This window comes from Salmo salar, chromosome 01 (genome assembly GCF_965601325.2).
Source record: "Salmo salar chromosome 01, fSalSal1, whole genome shotgun sequence".
In the NCBI taxonomy this organism is placed as follows: domain Eukaryota; kingdom Metazoa; phylum Chordata; class Actinopteri; order Salmoniformes; family Salmonidae; genus Salmo; species Salmo salar.
In genome coordinates, this window is record NC_138291.1 from 168415753 (window position 1) to 168435844 (window position 20092).

Genomic DNA, 20092 nt, shown 5'->3' on the forward strand with positions numbered 1-20092 from the left:
TACACCTGGCCTAGGGACAGGGAGTGACTGCAATCCACACTTTGATTTTGTTCCAATTCCCAACCTCTTGCTGAACAATCCCTTTAATGACATGCATGACATTGCGAAAAAGTGCTTGTGACTGAATACATGTTGAATGACTGTTCGATTGCCGTCTGGCTGGTCACCAGGTCGTTCAGCAACCTGAAAGAGGTGCAGCTAGTCGTGTTCCTGCTGAGGCTGATAGCTGAGAAGCATCAGGTCAAGGTGGGGGTCATCACGCCCTACAATGCCCAGAAGGACCGCATCAGCCGCGAGTTGGCCAAGGTGGTCAACAAGAACCTCACGTGAGTCAAGTGCTGCACCATAAATGCGCATTCTCATTGGGGTTAGTAGATTGCCAGGGATATGCTCCGATGGCACGAAGGGTCCGTTCGCACTTCTGGTGTAAAAAGAAACCATTTGCCAGAAAAGGAAGCCATTTCAGTAGTTCTAGCTGGCAGAATCATTAGAGCAAAAATAAATGGCTTCCTTTCTGCTGTAGTTTTTCCCACGCTAGCAGTGTGAAGGGACTCTAGAAAGACCAAAAGAGAAATTGTGTTCCAGGGTGGACGTTGACACTGTGGAAGGCTTCCAGGGCCGAGAGATGGACTGTGTCATTGTCTCCTGCGTCAGGGCGAGCCACGAGCAGGGTGGCATCGGGTGAGTATACAAGCTTTCCTGGTAAGGTCATGTGACCAGGCCCTATACTTGGTAATGATATAACAAATTGGATTTATGTAACGCTTTCATGCTACCAGTACTGTGCTTACCTGGGGTATGGGTATAGTTTCTGATCTGTGGTGGACTTCCCCCCCCCCCCCCCAGATTCCTGGGGAATCGCCAGAGGTTGAATGTGACCATCACCCGGGCCAAGTTTAGCCTGTTCATTCTGGGCCATCTACGGACACTCCAGGTAATTAGCAGCTCCTCCTGTATCTGTATGGAGGCCTGTGTCTGGTTGCATTTCCTTTTCCAGCCTCATGTTGATTGTGTGTCTGTCCTAGGAAAACCAAGACTGGGGCGCGCTCATCAAGGATGCCGCTACACGAGACGTCATTATATCAACGAATGAGATGACCTTCAAGACCGACGCCAGGAAGATCTTCAAGCAGGAGCTGACCAGGAGCTTGTCTTACCCCCTCGGAGAACCAGGCCCTCCCCCTGCTGCCCCCTGTCCCACCGCTGATCCCCCCAGGCCTGCTCCCTTCCAGCTACGCCGCTCTTCTGAGCCAGCCCTGTTCGCCCAGGGCAGGGACTCCCCCCAGCAGCCCAGCTCGGCATCCCCTCCCCATGACGCTGACAGGCCCAGAGACCCCCGTCTGGTAGTCCAGGCCCCCCAGCATAGAGCAGACTGGAATCTACATGCTGAAGGAATCAGGGACCCACGAGCGGAGGGCTACAGAGACTCCCGGGTGGAAAACCTGAGAGATCTGCGAGCTGAGAGGGATCCACGAGGACGCAACAGCCCAGATCAGCGTCACTCAACTGGGTACCAAAACCAGAGATGGGCTGTCAGGGAGAGGGACAGAGAGCAACACCGTTCACCAATCACCGCGCCCTACCCAGGTGATGGAGTACACAGACCACCGAGGGACCCCAGACAGAGAGACTGTAATCGCTACAGTGCTACAACCTCCTTCAACCACCACACACACACTCACCCCCAGAAACGAGACCCAGACCCCCGATGGATCCCTCCCACCCACTCCAAGAGGGGGAAAGAGAGGACTGACCACTGACTCTGTTTGGTTTGTTTTTTATTGGTGTACTTTCTGATAAGTTCAGGGAAAGGGAACGACAGTGGAAGGACAAGAGATTACGCGGAATAGTTTGGTTGTCGAACAGTCAGTCAAAAACATCACTGTTCACCATCTCAAGCAGTAATATGATACTGTTGTATCATTTACAAGTCAATTTTATTTCTGTAATAAATCTAATCGTTTTTGTAATAAGCTGTTTAATGACTGATATGGCTTGAGTATGTGGGTTGGCCACTGGCCTCTCTGTATTAAACTGCCCTTTGTTTGGACAATGGGGGCGGAGCCTTTTGTGAAAGGGCCCTTGTATTATAACACTGGTGTGTTTCCAGTTTATTACTGAGAGATGTAACCAGGGTAATGCACTGCACTGTGCCTGTGACTTTTATTCATTTTCTTTTTTTGGTTCACAATTTTATCATTTCCTAATCTCATTTCCTTACGCGCTCTGCATGTCTAGAGAAATGTTCTGCGCTTCATAAAAGCGCTAAGACTAATGTCTCTGGTGCTCAATGTTTGATACCTGGTTATTTATTAGTAGTATAGCCCACTTAACAGAATGGCTGTTACCTTCACATTGAAAGTACACACTATTTCCACTTAAAGTATATATTAAGTGCAAAAGTATATCTCGTCAGCCATAGTTATTTGACTATAGGCAATTATTTTAGTTGTATTTTGCTTTTAAAGTGTCGTCCTTGTTTAGCACCAGGATGCTGGTTAACTGAGGCAAATAAGATTACATTTTGTGATTGGAATTGGCCTGGTTGTGTTACATTAAGCATCTTTATAGAATTTGTTACATGGACCCATACATAGTCTAAGTGGACTCTGGAGAATGTGGGGCAGATGGATTTCTAAATAGGGAGACATGTTGTACAGTAGTTCAATGCCATTTTATGCCCCAGAGAAGCTTTGACATCTCTGGTCACTTTCTTCTGCTGGTTTGTCTGTATGGTATTGGATGCACTTTTATTTGTTGTTGTATCACACTGTGCATTTACACAAGCTTGTTTTTACACACACAGAAAACTCTCTACCAACAAAACGTATTTTAGGTTACCTTTCTTATCGACAGAGACAAGGTTATATGAAGGTATTATTCACCGCTGTTGGACTTCAGGCCAGCTGCCTCCTCGACTGTTGCAACCAAAGTACAGGCTTCCAGTGCCTCTCAGCAACTGCAGTGAAGTATACATGGCTTTTATTTCTTCTGCGTTTCACCTGTCACGATACTGTCCAGTGTTTAGAAGGTAAAGCTTCAAGTCATTTCAATGCAATATAGTTTCTGGGAGAAATATTGGCCTTGTTTATCCAAGACCTGTGCCCCAAAGGATCCACAGTGCCAGTTTAACCCAGATCAAGTATGTACATCTTAAGTTGGTAAATGAATCATTTATTTGAAATTGAACAGTTTACATTTAATTTTAATCTGCAAAATTATTGCTTTTATTTGTTTGCAATTGGTACTTGCCGATGTTCACCTGGGGCGTGTTCAGCAGGACTCATTGTTTTGGAACGTGCAAATAGGAATATGCTATGTAGAACAAACATGCTCCTCTGACATGTAGAATAAGGAATCGTGTCGGCTCTATTTGTGGAATTTCTATCTTCAACTTTCGAGAACGTTTTCGTACTGTACATGGCCTTCGTATATTATTGTTCACCAAACCAATCAGCTGTTTCCATCTCTGTGAAGTGTTTAGGGAAACTAAATTGACCATGGTCAACATTGTATGCTTTGTTTTTCTGAACCACTGCTAAAATAGTGGGCAAATAAAAAGGTGCATTTTGTTTCAGGCATCTTTCACTTTACACAGGTAGACGGTACACTTCTGCTATTAGTTGGGTATTGTGTGTCTCTGTCACACACAACTCTCACCATACCACAATCCTTTCACCAGTTCTTATCGGCTTAGCTACAACTTTTCTCTAAATAAGACCATAGTTTCCATTCTCCTAATGCTTGAGTGTAGGACTGTGTGGTAGGGGAAACTGGTCCTAGATCAGTGCGGTTCAGCCAGGACAACTCCCACGCTGGTCTCTGATCTGTGCCCCATCTCCCAGAGGATCTCCCCCACACGTCTCAGTTCATCCCACTGCCCTTCATGTTAACAATGCAGACTTCCTCTGAAGCGGAGCCCAGAATAGAGACGCCTTACAGACACTAGACTAGAACAGGATTTTACCACCACCTGAATGTCTTTTGTGTCTTATTATTGCATGCTGACATCCACCCACTTTTAGTATTCTTTCTAACAACGATATCTACATATACACTATATATATACAGAAGTATGTGGACACCCCTTAGTGGATTCTGCTTTTTCAGCCACACCTGTTTCTAACAAGTGTGTAAAATCCAGCACACAGCCATGCGATCTCCATTGACAAACACTGGCAGTGGAATGGCCTTACTGAAAAGCTCAGTGACTTTCAACATGGCACCGTCACAGGATGCCACCTTTCCAATGAGTCAGTTCGTCAAATTTCTGCCCTGCTGAAGCTACCATGGGCAACTGGAAGTGTTCTTATTGTAAAGTGGAAACGTCTAGGAGCAACAACGGCTCACCCTCAGTGGTAGCCACACAAGATCACAGAATGAGACCGCCGAGTGCTGAAGTGTATAAACAATCTTCTGTCCTCGATTGCAACACTCACTACCGAGTTCCAAACTGCTTCTGAAAGCAATGTCAGCACAAGAACTGTTCATCGGGAGCTTCATGAAATGGGTTTCCATGGCCGAGCAGCTGCAAACAAGCCTAAGATCACCATGCCCAATGCCAAGCGTCAGCTGGAGAGGTGTAAAGCTCACCGCCATTGGACTCTGGAGCAGTGGAAACGCGTTCTCTGGAGTGATGAATCACGCCTCACCATCTGGCAGTGCAACGGAAAAATCTGGGTTTGGCGGATTCCGGAGAACGCAACCTGCCCGAATGCATAGTGCCAACTGTAAAGTTTGGAAGAGGAATAATGGTCTGGTGCTGTTTTTCATGGTGTGGGTTAGGCCCCTTAGTTACAGTGAAGGGAAATTTTAACGCTACAGCACACACAACATTCTAACAATTCTGTGCATCTGACTTTATTGCAACAGTTTGGGTAAGACCCTTCCCTATTTCAGCATTAAAAACCCCGTGTGCACAAAGCGAGGTCCATACAGAAATGGTTTGTTGATCGGTGTGGTAGAACTTGACTGGCCTGCACAGAGCCCTGACTTCAACCCCATCGAATACCGTTGGGATGAATTGGAATGTCGACTGCGAGCCAGGCCTAATCGCCCAACATCAGTGCCTGACCTCACTAATGCTCTTGTGGCTGAATGGAAGTTTGTGGAAATATTGAATCAAATATTTCTCAGATACCGGAACTTGTAAATTCAAATAGACTTTATTACAAAGTAACAGAGCTGAGGAATTCCATGGAACAACTGGCTTTTCTTGTTACAGACCTCAGGCTTTATAGGTTTACACCTTCAAATAACACAGTCACTCCCCTCTTTGTAGATGATTAACTCCCCATGGCCTTGAGCCACCATTATCTTCTTGTCTCAATTCTTGCTTGTTAACGCCCACATCGGCTTCAGTTTAGATTATATTGGTGGCGGCGCCATAGTGTTAATCCCCAAAAAGAATACATTTATTGCTTTTAAGTGCTTTTCTAATAATACTTGATTTGTACAACCATGGGTTCTTTTACGTTTTCTGCTTACGTTCTGTTTTTATATGTCCAATGGTTAACTCTTTGTTTTTCCAGCTCTGTCCATTCACCTGAGCCTTTATTCTGCTTACACTTGTCTTATTCATTAGCCCTATGTTTTCTGTCTCAATACTTCTGGGAGGTCATTCTAGATACTGGTAAATCAAACGTAGTCAAGAATTTTTCACCTACAGTCCCTGCAGTAATGTTCCAACATCTAGTGGAAAGCCTTCCCAGAAGAATGGAGGATGTTATAACAGCAAAGGGGGGGACCGACTCCATATTAATGCCCATGGTTTTCGAATGAGATGTTCAACGACCAGGTATCCACATACTTTTGGTCATGTAGTGCATTTCAGGATGTTGTATATCCCTGGAAATCATCAGAATTCTTGTAAACATTAACAGTTTTGAAAACAGTTGTCTAAACAGAGTGGTCTATCGGCACAACTTACCCCGGGTATGGGGTAAGTTTAGCATTGATCCGCCTTGGGGTAAGCGTGTGATGATGTTCTGTGACATTGGGGCATGGTGCTGATAGGTCAAAGTTGACTCCAGAGCGACTTAGAGTAGTGAATGCATACATTTCATACATTTTTTGTTCTGTGCGGGGCCAGCCTCTCTTTCACACAGGTACATGTTAGTTCTTTTTTTTTTTTTGTCATTGTGCCTCTTCAGTGTCATTCTATTTTGTCTATTTTATCCCTTGCTGCTGCTCAAGGGGACATATTCTCTTATGTTACTTCATTGGCTGCTCTCAAGAACCACAAGGGTGGCTAAACCGCTGCTTTTTTACTTTTGATGTAATGATGCCACGAAAAATATGATAATCCTGGTTGAGAATGAAACGACTGAACAAATGAACAACGAAACAGCACAGCAAGTAAGTGACATCGGTTTTACTTTTTGTTAAGTGTGTGTTTCAACTATTTAACTACTAGAATGCTTAAACGGACTCAAATTTTTTAAATTGGTTATCGGTGAAGTTTTTTGGCAAGGAAAATATCGGATATCGGTACAGGCCAAAAATGTCATATCGGTGCATCCAAAAACTGACCAAATGTAATCATTATTGGCCATTGGCTCAACTTACCCCAAGGCAAACATTCTGACTATATTAGCCCACACAGCTACAAGGATGCACTTTTATGCTAGGTTTAGCACCTCATTTTGTAGCTTGTAGAGAACCCAACTGATGAACAAAACAATCGTAAAACTATCTACTTTGGTTTAGACACAAGCATCATGAAACACATTCATCTGACTTTGTGACAATCTATTTTTTATTTTACCTAACTTGCTTACCATTTTTTCCATGTGGATGTTTCCTTCACAGTCCCTATGAAATGATGACCTCTTTCTAGATATTTGGTCACATGATTCATTTTGTGTACGGTTTCCTAGAAACTTACCCCACTCCCCTACCAATAAATGAGGTAATCTTTTTTGACTTTTCAGCAACCTAGACACTTCCACTCTGGAATAGACAACTGCCAGTTTTGGTTGGTAGTGACACATTTTGTTCTCTTGAAAGAATGTACAAGTAAAAGCAAATAACAGACACATTGACTGTAAAGTTTACAGTGTAATAACATTTTATCAGTGTGACCCTCCCACCCCCACTCATGTCTAACTTTCGCCCCCCTGACCCATTTTCAGAATAAGTAGATAGCTCACACCCCCTCACACATGCGCCCGCATACACAGGGAAGCTGCATTTGCATGTACTCACAATGCGCGCATACACCAACACATCCTCTGTCTGGGGTACACACCAACGCATCCTCTGTATGGGGTACACACCAACGCATCCTCTGTATGGGGTACACACCAATGCATCCTCTGTCTGGGGTACACACCAACGCATCCTCTGTATGGGGTACACACCAACGCATCCTCTGTATGGGGTACACACCAACGCATCCTCTGTCTGGGGTACACACCAACGCATCCTCTGTATGGGGTACACACCAACGCATCCTCTGTATGGGGTACACACCAACGCATCCTCTGTATGGGGTACACCAACGCATCCTCTGTATGGGGTACACAACAACGCATCCTCTGTATGGGGTACACAACAACGCATCCTCTGTATGGGGTACACACCAACGCATCCTCTGTATGGGGTACACACCAACGCATCCTCTGTATGGGGTACACACCAACGCATCCTCTGTATGGGGTACACAGCAACGCATCCTCTGTATGGGGTACACACCAACGCATCCTCTGTCTGGGGTGGGTGGTGTCATGTCTTTGGCATCATTAAAGTGAAGACTTATTTTATCAAATCAATTCTCTGTAATTATTTTTACGTGATTAAACTAATCATATAAATGTAATTAACTAGGAAGTTGGGGCACCAAGGAAAATCTTCAGATTACAAAGTTAGGATTTTCCTAATTTAACTCTTCAGATATTAAAATATCTGATCAATTAGTCTTCTTATTAATGAATTATTCTTTACCTCACGTTAGTCTCATTCCAAACATCGTAAATTGTTGGTTATCTGCACAAAGACAGCCTTAACTATGAATCATCCATACAGCAATTGTCTTAATCATTTATTTACAAACTAACTAAATAATCACAGCAATGCATAAACAAACAACAGTTATGCTTCCAAGGAAATGATAGGGGAGGTTCCCTAGTGGGTGGACAAAGGGAAGTGAGTGTGGACTGAAGAGGGCGGGTTAAGACAAAAGGAGTCACTACACAGTTGACAATTATATTAATTGAAATGCTAATCCTTTGCACATGAACTCTCACTCAATCGGGAGTAATTGGAATCAATGTATATTTACACCCACTATGTCGTCGTGATCTCTGTTGGAATTTTCCATCTGTCTGTTAGAGAGTTATCCGAGCGTCTCTCTCTCTGCTTCCTTGAAGATGAAAGTCTTTCGTGGTGAGAATGGATACTTCAGAGTACCATTCAGAAATGTTCTCATAGGATAGATGTTTCGGCGGTTGTTGGTCTTCGCATCCCAGGTTGACATAATTTATAGCTGCAGACTAGTAATTAGTATCTAAGATTTGCTCTTATTCTGTAGGGATCGATAGCCTCAGAGTTTAACCATTTCCAGCCGTGTAGCCAATGCTCCACGTGGTATGGTTAGGAATTCAATAATTCACAGCTGACGCTGTGGGTTTGCTTAGTCTAAACTCAAACCTTTGCCCCCTCAGCTGACCGAGGTACGCGTGGTCTCAAGGATTTCCTCAGGAGGGGGTTTTATTCGTAACGATAGAAAAGGCGGGTCTATGACGCCAGATCATGTCTGTGCTCATGGGGGTGGGCCAATGACTTGGTTAAGCTTTAAAGGGAATACAATTCTCTCTCATTAAAGGTTTAACATCACCTTTACATAATTTCACAAATAGTTTTATCTTTACTCATTCATTTTATACAAGAATTAGATGCTAACCCCAAAATTCAGAAATGTACATATTCAGAGATTTAGTTATGTGTGTTTCCTGTCCTCTCTGAGGTCACCAAATGAAACACACTCGTCATACCCATCCCTTAACTGCTCACAGACCATTCCCACCTTCTCACAAGTGGACGTTTTGTATCTACCCCATTTTGGAGATTTAGGAGTTTGCCATGTGAAATCTCTATGTGTCTCTCTTTCTGCATGGCCAGGGGGAGAGAGTCTCCGCCAGGAATTTACAGAGAGAGAGAGAGAGAGAGAGAGAGAAAAAAGCCACTAGCTATACCTAAGAAGGGCCACGTCATGACAGTGGGCACTTAGGGACACTGCTGTTACACCAGCTGATCTAACACAACATAGAGCATAAATGCATTTAATCTCAGTTACCCACGCTGCCTTGGGGGAAAGAGCGCTTCACCGTCCTACTGGTATTAATCTCTATCAGCTCGTCAGCTCAACTCGTACTGTCTGAAACAAACACACACACAGACACGCACAGGGAACTGTGGTTAGATCTGCAAGAGTGTGTGTAGGTATTGCGACTGTGCACGTGGGAGTGTGTTTGTGCGTGTGTGTGCATGTGTGCACGTGTGTGTGTGTTCAGGGGACGGCTTAGCAGAGCAGGACAGTGATGGAGCTTTCAAATCATCTGCTCTGGTCACAGGCAGCAGTTTGACACTGTTCACCCTCTAGAGCTCCCTGACTCCCAACACTAAAACTGCAGGCTGCCTCCCTACAGAATCATGTTCACAGTGCCTGTCAGCCTGCCATTCCAGCCACCAAAACTCCTTGACATAAATCATACAAGTGTAATACAGCATATTAGGAAGTCGTGACATTTGATGACTTCCTAATATAGATGCTGTAGATTTGGAGATTACCAAAAGTCTGTGCACAGTCCACCTAGTGTTTAACGTGAAGGAGGAAGTGAAATTATGCATTGTCAAATATTCAGCAAATTGTGAATATGGACCCAGTTAAGTACAAATTCTTATTTACAATAATAGCCTACCCCGTCCAAACCCGGACGACGCTAGGCCAATTGTGTGCCGCCCTATGGGACTCCCAATCACAGCTGGATGTGATACAGTTTGGAATCGAACCAGGGACTGTAACGACGCCTCTTGCACTGAGATGTTGTGCCTAAGACTGCTGTGCCACTCGGGACCCGTGGTCTTCCCAGCTTGATGTGACATTTGTTTGTACGTTAGTCACACACAATATCTCAGATAGCACTGGCCCAATTTTGACAAAACTTGGGGGAATGATGCGTCTTGCCATAGAGATCCAGCATTTACAAAATAACACTGATTGGCCAGATGGTGGTGCTATAACTACAGATTGAAAATGCTCACTGAAAGGTCACACCACAGATAGAACAATGAGAGTTTAAAAAAATATATTTGGTCACGCCTCTCCCCCTGTTTGACCTAAAGTCATGAAATTCGGTACATAGGTACCTCTCCTCAAAAGGAACAACTTTGCTTCAGATAAGGTCCACCATGGATTTTCCTCCATTTTGAATTGTGAAAAACACTTGAAATGCTACTTGTTTGGCACGAAATGACCGATCTGCTCAAAACTTGTGGCATCTATGGACAAAGGTCTCTCAACCCAATATTTTCCAGACTAATACCTAAAACCACATGGTCCCTATTTACTAATAAACATTCATGTGGGAGTGGTCTGACTAATGCATTTATAGTGCATTTGGAAAGTATTTAGAACCCTTGACTATTTCAAAATTTTGTTACACTACAGCCTAATTCTAAAATGAATGAAATAGTTTTATCACCCTCATCAATCTACATACAATACCCCATAATGACAAAGCAAAAACAGGTTTAGACATTTTTGCAAATGTATCACTTTTTGTTGTTGCAATATCACATTTACATACAGTACCAGTCAAAAGTTTTGACACACCTACTCATTCAAGGGTTTTTATTTATTTTTACTATTTTCTACATTGCGGAATAATAGTGGAGACATCAATACTATGAAATAACACATATGGAATCATGTAGCGTTAAATGAAAATATATTTTATATTTGAGATTCTTCAAAGTAGCCACCCTTTGCCTTGATAACAGCTTTGCTCACTCTTGGCATACTCTCAACCAGCTTCATGAGGTAGTCACCTGGAATGCATTTCAATTAACAGGTGTGCCTTGTTAAAAGTTAATTTGAGGAATTTATTTCCTTCTTAGTGTGTTTGAGCCAATCAGTTGTGTTGTGACAAGGTAGGGGTGGTATACAGAAGATAGCCCTATTTGGTAAAAGACCAACTCCATATTATGGCAAGAACAGCTCAAAATAAGCAAAGCGAAATGACAGTCCATCATTACTTTAAGACATGAAGGTCAGTCAACCCGGAAAATGTAAAGAACTTTGAAAGTTTCTTCAAGTGCAGTTGCAAAAACCAGTAAGTGCTATGATGAAACTAGCTCTCATGAGGACCGCCGAAGGAAAGGAACACCCAGAGTTAACTCTGCTGCAGAGGATAAGTTAATTAGAGTTACCAGCCTCAGAAATTGCAGCCCGAATAAATGCTACAGAGTTCAAGTAACAGACACATCTCAACATCAACTGTTCAGAGGAAACTTCGTGAATCAGGCCTTCATGGTCAAATTGCTGCAAAGAAACCACTACGGAAGCACACCAATAAGAAGAAGATTTGCTTGGGTCAAGAAGCATGAGCAATAGACATTAGACTGGTGGAAATCTGTCCTTTGGTCTGATGAGTCCAAATATGAGATTGATGGTTCCAACCATCGTGTCTTTCTGAGACACAGAGTAGGTGAACAGATGTGTGGTTCCCACCGTGAAGCATGGAGGAGGAAGTGTGATGGTGTGGGGGTGCCTTGCTGGTGACATAGTCTGTGATTTATTTAGATTTCAAGGCACACTTAACCAGCATGGCTACCACAGCATTCTGAAGCAATACGCCATCCCAACTGGTTTGCGCTTAGTGGGACTATCATTTGTTTTTCAGCAGTACAAAGACCCAAAACAAACCTCCAGGCTGTGTAAAGGCTATTTGACCAAGAAGGAGAGTGATGGTGCTGCATTAGACGACCTGGCCTCCACAATCACCCGACCTCGACCCAATTGAGAAGGTTTGGGATGAGTTGGACTGCAGAGTGAAGGAAAAGCAGTCAACAAGTGCTCAGAATATTATGTGGGATCTCCTTCAAGACTGTTGGAAAAGCATTCCTCATGAAGCTGGTTGAGAGAATGCCAAGTGTGTGCAAAGCTGTCATGAAGGCAAAGGGTGGCAACTTTGAAGAATCTAAAATATATTTTGTTGTTTTTTTGGTTACTACATGATACCATATGTGTTATTTTATAGTTTTGATGTCTTCACTATTATTCTACAATGAAGAATATTAAAAATAAAGAAAAACCCTTGAATGAGTATGTGTGTCCAAATTCTTGACTGATACTGTAAGTGTTCAGGCCCTTTACTTTGTTGAAGCACTGTTGGCAGTGATTAAAGCCTTGAGTCTTCTTGGGGGGACTTAAGAAAATCACAGACTACAAAAGGAAAACCAGCCAAGTCGCAGAGATCGTTTTGCTTCTGGACAGGCTAAACACATTCTTCGCACGTTTTGAGGATAACACAATGCCACCGACGCGGCCCGCTACCAAGGACTGTGGGCTCTCCTTCTCCGTGGCCGACGTGGGTAAAACATTTAAACGTTTTAATCCTAGCCGTGTCCTCAGAGCATGCGCAGACCAGCTGCCTAATGTGTCTATGGGCATATTCAAACTCTCCCTATCCCAGTCTGCTGTCCCCACATGCTTCAAGATGGCCACCATTGTTCCTGTTCCCAAGAAGGGGTGGCAGGTAGCCTAGTGGTTAGAGCGTTGGGCTAATATCCTAAAGGTTGCTGGATCGAATCCTTGAGCTGACAAGTTAAAATCTGTCATTCTACCCCTGAACAAGCCACTGTTCCCCGGTAGGCCATCATTGTAAAATTAGAATTTGTTCTTAACTTACTTGCCTAGTTAAAAATAATTTTGTTACTATTGTTTTTTAAAGGCGAAGGTAACTGAACTGAATGACTATTGCCCTGTAGCACTCACCAATGTCATCATGAAGTGCTTTGAGAGACTAGTCAAGGATCATATTACCTCTACCTTACCTGCCACCCTAGACCCACTCCAATTTGCTTACTGCCCCAATAGATCCACAGACGATATAATCGCCATCACTCTGCATACTGCCCTATCCCATCTGGACAAGAGGAATACCTATGTAAGAATGCTGTTTATTGACTAAAGCTCAGCATTCAACACTATAATACCCTCCAAGCTCATCATTAAGCTCGAGGCCCGAGCTTTGAACCCGCCCTGTGCAACTGGGTCCTGGACTTCCTGACGGGCTAACCCCAGGTGGTGAAAGTAGGAAACATCACCTCCACTCTGCTGATCAACACTGGGGCCCCATAAGAGTTTATGGTTTAGCCCCCTCCTGTACTCCCTGTTCACCCATGACTGCGTGACCAAGCACGCCTCCAACTCAATCATCAAGTTTGCAGACGACACAACAGTAGTAGGCTTGATTACCAACGATGACGAGACAGCCTACAGGGAGGAGGTGAAGGCTCTGGGAGTGTGGTGCCTGGAAAACAACCTCTCACTCAACGTCAGCAAAACAAAGGAGACGATCGTGGACTTCAGGAAACAGCAGAGGGTGCACCCCCCTATCCACATCGACGGGACCGCAGTGGAGAAGGTGGAAAGCTTCAAGTTCCTTGGCATACACATCACTGACAAACTGAAATGGACCTCCCACACAGACAGTGTGGTGAAGAAGGCACAACAGAGTCTCTTCAACCTCAGGAGGCTAAAGAGATTTGGCTTGTCGCCTAAAACCCTCACAAACTTTTACAGATGCACAATTGAAAGCATCCTGTCGAGCTGTATCACCGCCTGGTACGGCAACTGCACCGCCCGCAACCGCAAGGCTCTCCAGAGGGTGTTGCGGTCTGCCCAACACATTACCGGGGGAAAACTACCTGCCCTTGAGGACACCTGCAGCACCCGATGTCACAGGAAGGCCAAAAAGTTCATCAAGGACGTCAACCACTCGAGCCAATGCCTGTTCACCTCGCTATCATCCAGAAGGCGAGGTCAGTACAGCTGCATCAAAGCTGGGACCGAGAGACTGAAAAACAGCTTCTATCTCAAGGCCATCAGAATGTTAAACAGCCATCACTTGTACATTAGAGGCTGCTGCCTATATGCATAGACTAGAAACCACTGGGCACTTTAAGGAATTGAACAACAGTCACTTTAATAATGTTTACGTATCTGGCATTACTCATCTCATATGTATATACTGGATTCTATACTATTCTACGGTATCTTAGTCTGTTCTGCTCTGACATTGCTTGTCCATATGTATATAGTTTTAATTCATTCCTACTTAGATTTGTGTGTATTGGGTGTATATTGTGTAATTTGTTAGATATTACTGTGCTGTCGGAGCTAGAAGCACAAGCATTTCGCTACACCCGCAATAACATTTGCTGATCACGTGTATGTGACCAATAAAATTTGATTTGATTTGGGTATGACGCTACAAGCTTGGCAGACTTGTATTTGGGGAGTTTCAGAATATGCTCCACCTTCGTCCTTATTTCCTTTTCCGCCATCTTCCCCAAACTGGCCTTCGTCCAACACCCCGACCACTTCTCCGCCATCTTCCCCACAGTGGCCTTCGTCCAACACCCCGACCACTTCTCCGCCATCTTCCCCACAGTGGCCTTCGTCCAACACCCCGACCATTTCTCCGCCATCTTCCCCACAGTGGCCTTCGTCCAACACCCCGACCACTTCTCCGCCATCTTCCCCACAGTGGCCTTCGTCCAACACCCCGACCACTTCTCCGCCATCTTCCCCACAGTGGCCTTCGTCCAACACCCCGACCACTTCTCCGCCATCTTCCCCACAGTGGCCTTCGTCCAACACCCCGACCATTTCTCCGCCATCTTCCCCACAGTGGCCTTCGTCCAACACCCCGACCACTTCTCCGCCATCTTCCCCACAGTGGCCTTCGTCCAACACCCCGACCATTTCTCCGCCATCTTCCCCACAGTGGCCTTCGTCCAACACCCCGACCACTTCTCCGCCATCTTCCCCACAGTGGCCTTCGTCCAACACCCCGACCACTTCTCCGCCATCTTCCCCACAGTGGCCTTCGTCCAACACCCCGACCACTTCTCCGCCATCTTCCCCACAGTGGCCTTCGTCCAACACCCCGACCATTTCTCCGCCATCTTCCCCACAGTGGCCTTCGTCCAACACCCCGACCACTTCTCCGCCATCTTCCCCACAGTGGCCTTCGTCCAACACCCCGACCACTTCTCCGCCATCTTCCCCACAGTGGCCTTCGTCCAACACCCCGACCATTTCTCCGCCATCTTCCCCACAGTGGCCTTCGTCCAACACCCCGACCACTTCTCCGCCATCTTCCCCACAGTGGCCTTCGTCCAACACCCCGACCACCTCTCCGCCATCTTCCCCACAGTGGCCTTCGTCCAACACCCCGACCACTTCTCCGCCATCTTCCCCACAGTGGCCTTCGTCCAACACCCCGACCATTTCTCCGCCATCTTCCCCACAGTGGCCTTCGTCCAACACCCCGACCACTTCTCCGCCATCTTCCCCACAGTGGCCTTCGTCCAACACCCCGACCATTTCTCCGCCATCTTCCCCACAGTGGCCTTCGTCCAACACCCCGACCACTTCTCCGCCATCTTCCCCACAGTGGCCTTCGTCCAACACCCCGACCACTTCTCCGCCATCTTCCCCACAGTGGCCTTCGTCCAACACCCCGACCATTTCTCCGCCATCTTCCCCACAGTGGCCTTCGTCCAACACCCCGACCACTTCTCCGCCATCTTCCCCACAGTGGCCTTCGTCCAACACCCCGACCACTTCTCCGCCATCTTCCCCACAGTGGCCTTCGTCCAACACCCCGACCACCTCTCCGCCATCTTCCCCACAGTGGCCTTCGTCCAACACCCCGACCACTTCTCCGCCATCTTCCCCACAGTGGCCTTCGTCCAACACCCAAACCACCTGTCCGCCATCTTCCTTCTGCAAGGGAGGTTTTTGCCACGTTCCTTACTTACTGAAAAGTGGACCTAATTTAGAGAGAAGTGTGCCTAATGTAGCCTTTTAGAATCCAAGAGTGAAATACTCACTCTCTCGTCTAACATGTGAACTCAGCATTCTTGAACAGTCCCATTACAAGTTAGAATGTTGAACAAATGTCCGTTCAACTTACTTCACCTGTTGTCCGCTGATTTTGTCCCTATGTCTGAGTTAATCTGATAAAAAAAATATCTACAGGGAAGCGTTATCAACCTGAACATCAGTACACTGGTTTCTATATCAGTTTGTATTTCCGGTTTTTATTTTCAATACTGATGCAATTCACATGTGACAAACACTTGCATAATATAGCCGAGCCTAACCGAACCACAGGCCAAACACTTCCAGCTGATTGCCAGGAAGTGTGTGTTTCGGTTGACTATGTTTGGTTACATTTGGTTATTATTTACATATTGCAAGAGATTGAAAATAAGCGATGCTACAGAACCTACTGGTGCCGTAAAAAGTTGGGCGAACAAGGGTATCCACAGGAAAGTGTTATTTACTCATCTCCACCTCCTACCGCCAAAAGGACCAACAACATGTACAACTGGTAGAGTAGGTTAAAATATAATTATATTCAACATTCTGGCTTGTAAAGACTATTGCTTACACCATGTAATTCCATGGTGTAACCATGGTAACAGTCTGTTTTTACGTAAGGCCTGACAGTACTGCGACTCAGGGACTAGCTCTTTATTACACAAATAAACACATGGGGAAACTAACTTAGCTGAAGGCCACTGTTGGACGAAGGCCACTGTGGGGAAGATGGCGGAGAAGTGGTCGGGGTGTTGGACGAAGGCCACTGTGGGGAAGATGGCGGAGAAATGGTCGGGGTGTTGGACGAAGGTCACTGTGGGGAAGATGGCGGAGAAGTGGTCGGGGTGGGAAGTAGTGAGGTGAGGAAAGTCGGCGTCAAGTGCAAAAACAGGGATATGTGCTCCAGTAGTTCAGAGATGGAACTTGTTGAGTGTGATTGCCGAGTTTGGGCCTAGTCCCAAGGAAGATCAGGATGATTTTGGCCCAGTGGGAGTGAGATTTGTAGAGATAATGGATCCTTGCTGTTTGGTTGATCCATATGTGGTATCAGGTTGGGTGGAGGAGAGGTTGGGGACTGTTGAGTTGGTGAAGGTAACTTGGATTGGATTTGTGATGATTTATTGTGTTTCCAACGCCCAGAGGAAGAGGGCGCTCCAGATTACGAGATTAGGGACAACAATTGTGACGTGCTTTGCTCTCCGGAGCAGGGTGCCATTGAAAGGAATGATAACAGGGGTGGCATTAATAAGTGTTGAGGAAGAGCAATTGAAATAGAAGATTCCTGGTGTCTGTGACACCCACAGCTTGATGAGACGTAGATCCGGTAGGGAAACTGAGAAGACATTATCTGTCATGCTGAGTTTTGATACAGAATCATTACTAGATAAGGTCAAGGTAGGAAGTGTCAGTTATCCCGTGAGAGTTATGTTCTGAGAATATTACAGTGTTTTAGGTGTCAGGGTTATGAGCATATTACAGCAGTGTGTAAGAGGGAGATGCCTAGATGTGAGAAGTGTGCAGGAGGGCATGAAACGAAGGAATCTGTGGTATCGGGGCTGGAGATCAGAGGTATCCGGTTATAGAAAGGCAGATTGAGGTTGCCAGGGTTAGAGCAGTACAGAAAGTGTTGTATGCTGAAGCAGTGAAGATAGTGGTAGAGGAAGATGGGTACAGGGTGAGGGGTCCTGAGAGGATTCCTGTGAGTAGGCAGCACAGGAGGTTGGTGGCACCTTAATTGGGGAGGACGGGCTCGTGGTAATGCCTGGAGTGGAATTTGTGGAATGGCGTCAAATACATCAAACACACGGTTTGCCATTTCATTGGCTCCGTTCCAGCGGTTGTTATGAGCCGTTCTCCCCTCAGCAGCCTCCACTGGTAGGCAGAGATCAATAGAGAGTGATGGGATGAATATGTGCTTCAGCAAGGTGGGCTTTTTAGCATTTATAGTCATGGTTGTTAAGTGTACTGCAGACATCTTAATTCACAGAAAGTAGAGGTTGTAGCGGCAGAGAAGTACTTAGGATTGTGAGAATTTACTGCAGAACAGCTGCAGTAGGTGTTGAGTGGTAGTGATATCCTCTCAGACCGTTGGTCTGGAGTAGGACTAGGTAGGGTTAAATAGTGAATGGGTGGTGTTTTTTTTTTTCAGATGGGGCTAATATGTGGTTGGGTAATTTTCCTTATCCTTTTCCCCAATTTTGTATCGAAGAATATATTGTAGGTATGCGTGAATTGCCTCGCACACCAGTACAGTAGGTGGCGGTGTATGCACATAAATGTTGGATGCTCTCCGCCAACCGAATCCCAAAGAAGAAGACAAAGAAGTAGTAAGTAAGGAAACAGGGGACAAGGGGAGAGGGAACCGAGGACATCACTTTGCTCAGTGGATGTTTTTGTTGGGGAATGAGTGCGTGTGTTTGCAGTGTAAACGTTTTTCATGGAAAGAGTACGATAGCGAGAAATGCCATTGAATGTTTTATTGGGAATCTATATATATATATACCAAGATAAGTCATGTTAGTGCACCCTTTGCATTAAGAACTTGTACAACATGATGAGTTCTGGTTAAACAAGACGCGACTTTGTAGTCAGCTAAGGACTTTCATTGCCCCTCCAGGGTTCGACTCATGCCACCACGTTCACATCCTTGCTTGCAAGGTAAGGAAAACAACAAGTAGCGAGCAAACTATTAAAGTTGACGGTCTATCTATTATCTACATTTAAAATGCTATTGTTCGTTGTGCCTCTAGCTAAAGCTAACGGTGCGTTAGCCAGGTAACTAGCTACAATTTCCGCTGCTAGTTGCTAACTACCTAACCAGCCACTTGATGAATGCAAATGATTTACAGATATAAAACAACATTTAGACAGTCATGCACACCAACATATGGAATATTAGTGATATTGGAGCTCTTTTGTTGTTGAAATGGTGCCTGACACTGCTAGGCTAACTAGATAATATTGCCAATGTCACCGGAAACGGCGTTGGTAGTACAGTAGATGGCCTAGTAGCTAGTAACGTTAGTACTAAATGCTCGTAGTAACGGTAACTTGGTTACAACTTTTGCATGTGTCAACAGCAATTTTTTTCTAACGCTTTTTCTATTAGTTGTCTAAGATTTCAAGTTGGCATATTCACTTTAACAGCAGTTACGTTACGGTCCCAAAAACTACCTTAAAATATAATGCATACTTACTGTAATTTAGCTAGCTAGAACAAGCCCTGTTTACTTTACTTTAGCCAGCTAACTAAAATTACAGTTATTAGGCCTTGTTCTAGCTAGCTAAAATACAGGAAGTAGGCCTTTTATTATTTGACGGTAGTTTCTGGGACTGTAACTGCTGTTAAAGTGAATGTGTTCTTGACACCTCCAAGTCGGTAGGTAGCCTAGTGGTTTTGGGGCGGCAGGTAGCCTTTAGTTTTCCTTACGTCCACCAACAGCAGTTAGGGACCGTCAACATAGTGACAAATCAAATTTCAATAGCTCTTTAACCATTACTCTTAAAACTTTCAAAACTGGTTGTAGCTAACACGATGGCATAAACACACATTGCACACTTCTTTTTTGCCGATTTACTCACACTATTTAAAATAATTTATTTACATTTTTTTATTTCAATAGCTCTTTGTTCATATGACCTGCTGACTTCAAACAAGGTTCAGAATTTCCACTGACTACCCTTCTATATTGCACACCCTTTAGTTTGTCCATTTTTATCTCACACGTTTTTACATAAATTTGTCCAACTTTCAATAGCTCCTTGGTCATGTGACCCACTGACCTCAAACAAGGTTCAGAGTGTTCACTCAGTGGGCCTACACATTTTTTATTTATTTTTTATTTATTTCACCTTTATTTAACCAGGTAGGCAATTTGAGAACGAGTTCTAATTTACAATTGCGACCTGGCCAAGATAAAGCAAAGCAGTTCGACAACACAACAACACAGTTACACATGGAGTAAAACAAATATA

General features: G+C 44.8%; 2 protein-coding genes across 5 annotated transcripts in view; both read left to right on the plus strand.

The window, feature by feature from the left end:
* setx (senataxin) overlaps positions 1 to 3572 on the plus strand; it is a 68833-nt gene extending 65261 nt beyond the window's left edge. For all 3 annotated transcript variants that reach the window (XM_045693042.2, XM_082956169.1, XM_082956171.1), the window contains 4 exons: positions 171 to 326; positions 586 to 681; positions 847 to 934; positions 1026 to 3572. In XM_045693042.2, the coding sequence (XP_045548998.2) occupies positions 171 to 326; positions 586 to 681; positions 847 to 934; positions 1026 to 1760 (1075 nt within the window). In that variant the 3' untranslated portion in view covers positions 1761 to 3572. The remainder of the gene's footprint in view (positions 1 to 170; positions 327 to 585; positions 682 to 846; positions 935 to 1025) is intronic.
* A 14885-nt stretch (positions 3573 to 18457) lies between these two features.
* LOC106592980 (helicase senataxin) overlaps positions 18458 to 20092 on the plus strand; it is a 54390-nt gene continuing 52755 nt past the window's right edge. For both annotated transcript variants that reach the window (XM_082956172.1, XM_082956176.1), the window contains exon 1: positions 18458 to 18775. The gene's annotated coding sequence lies outside the window, so the exon portion shown is untranslated. The remainder of the gene's footprint in view (positions 18776 to 20092) is intronic.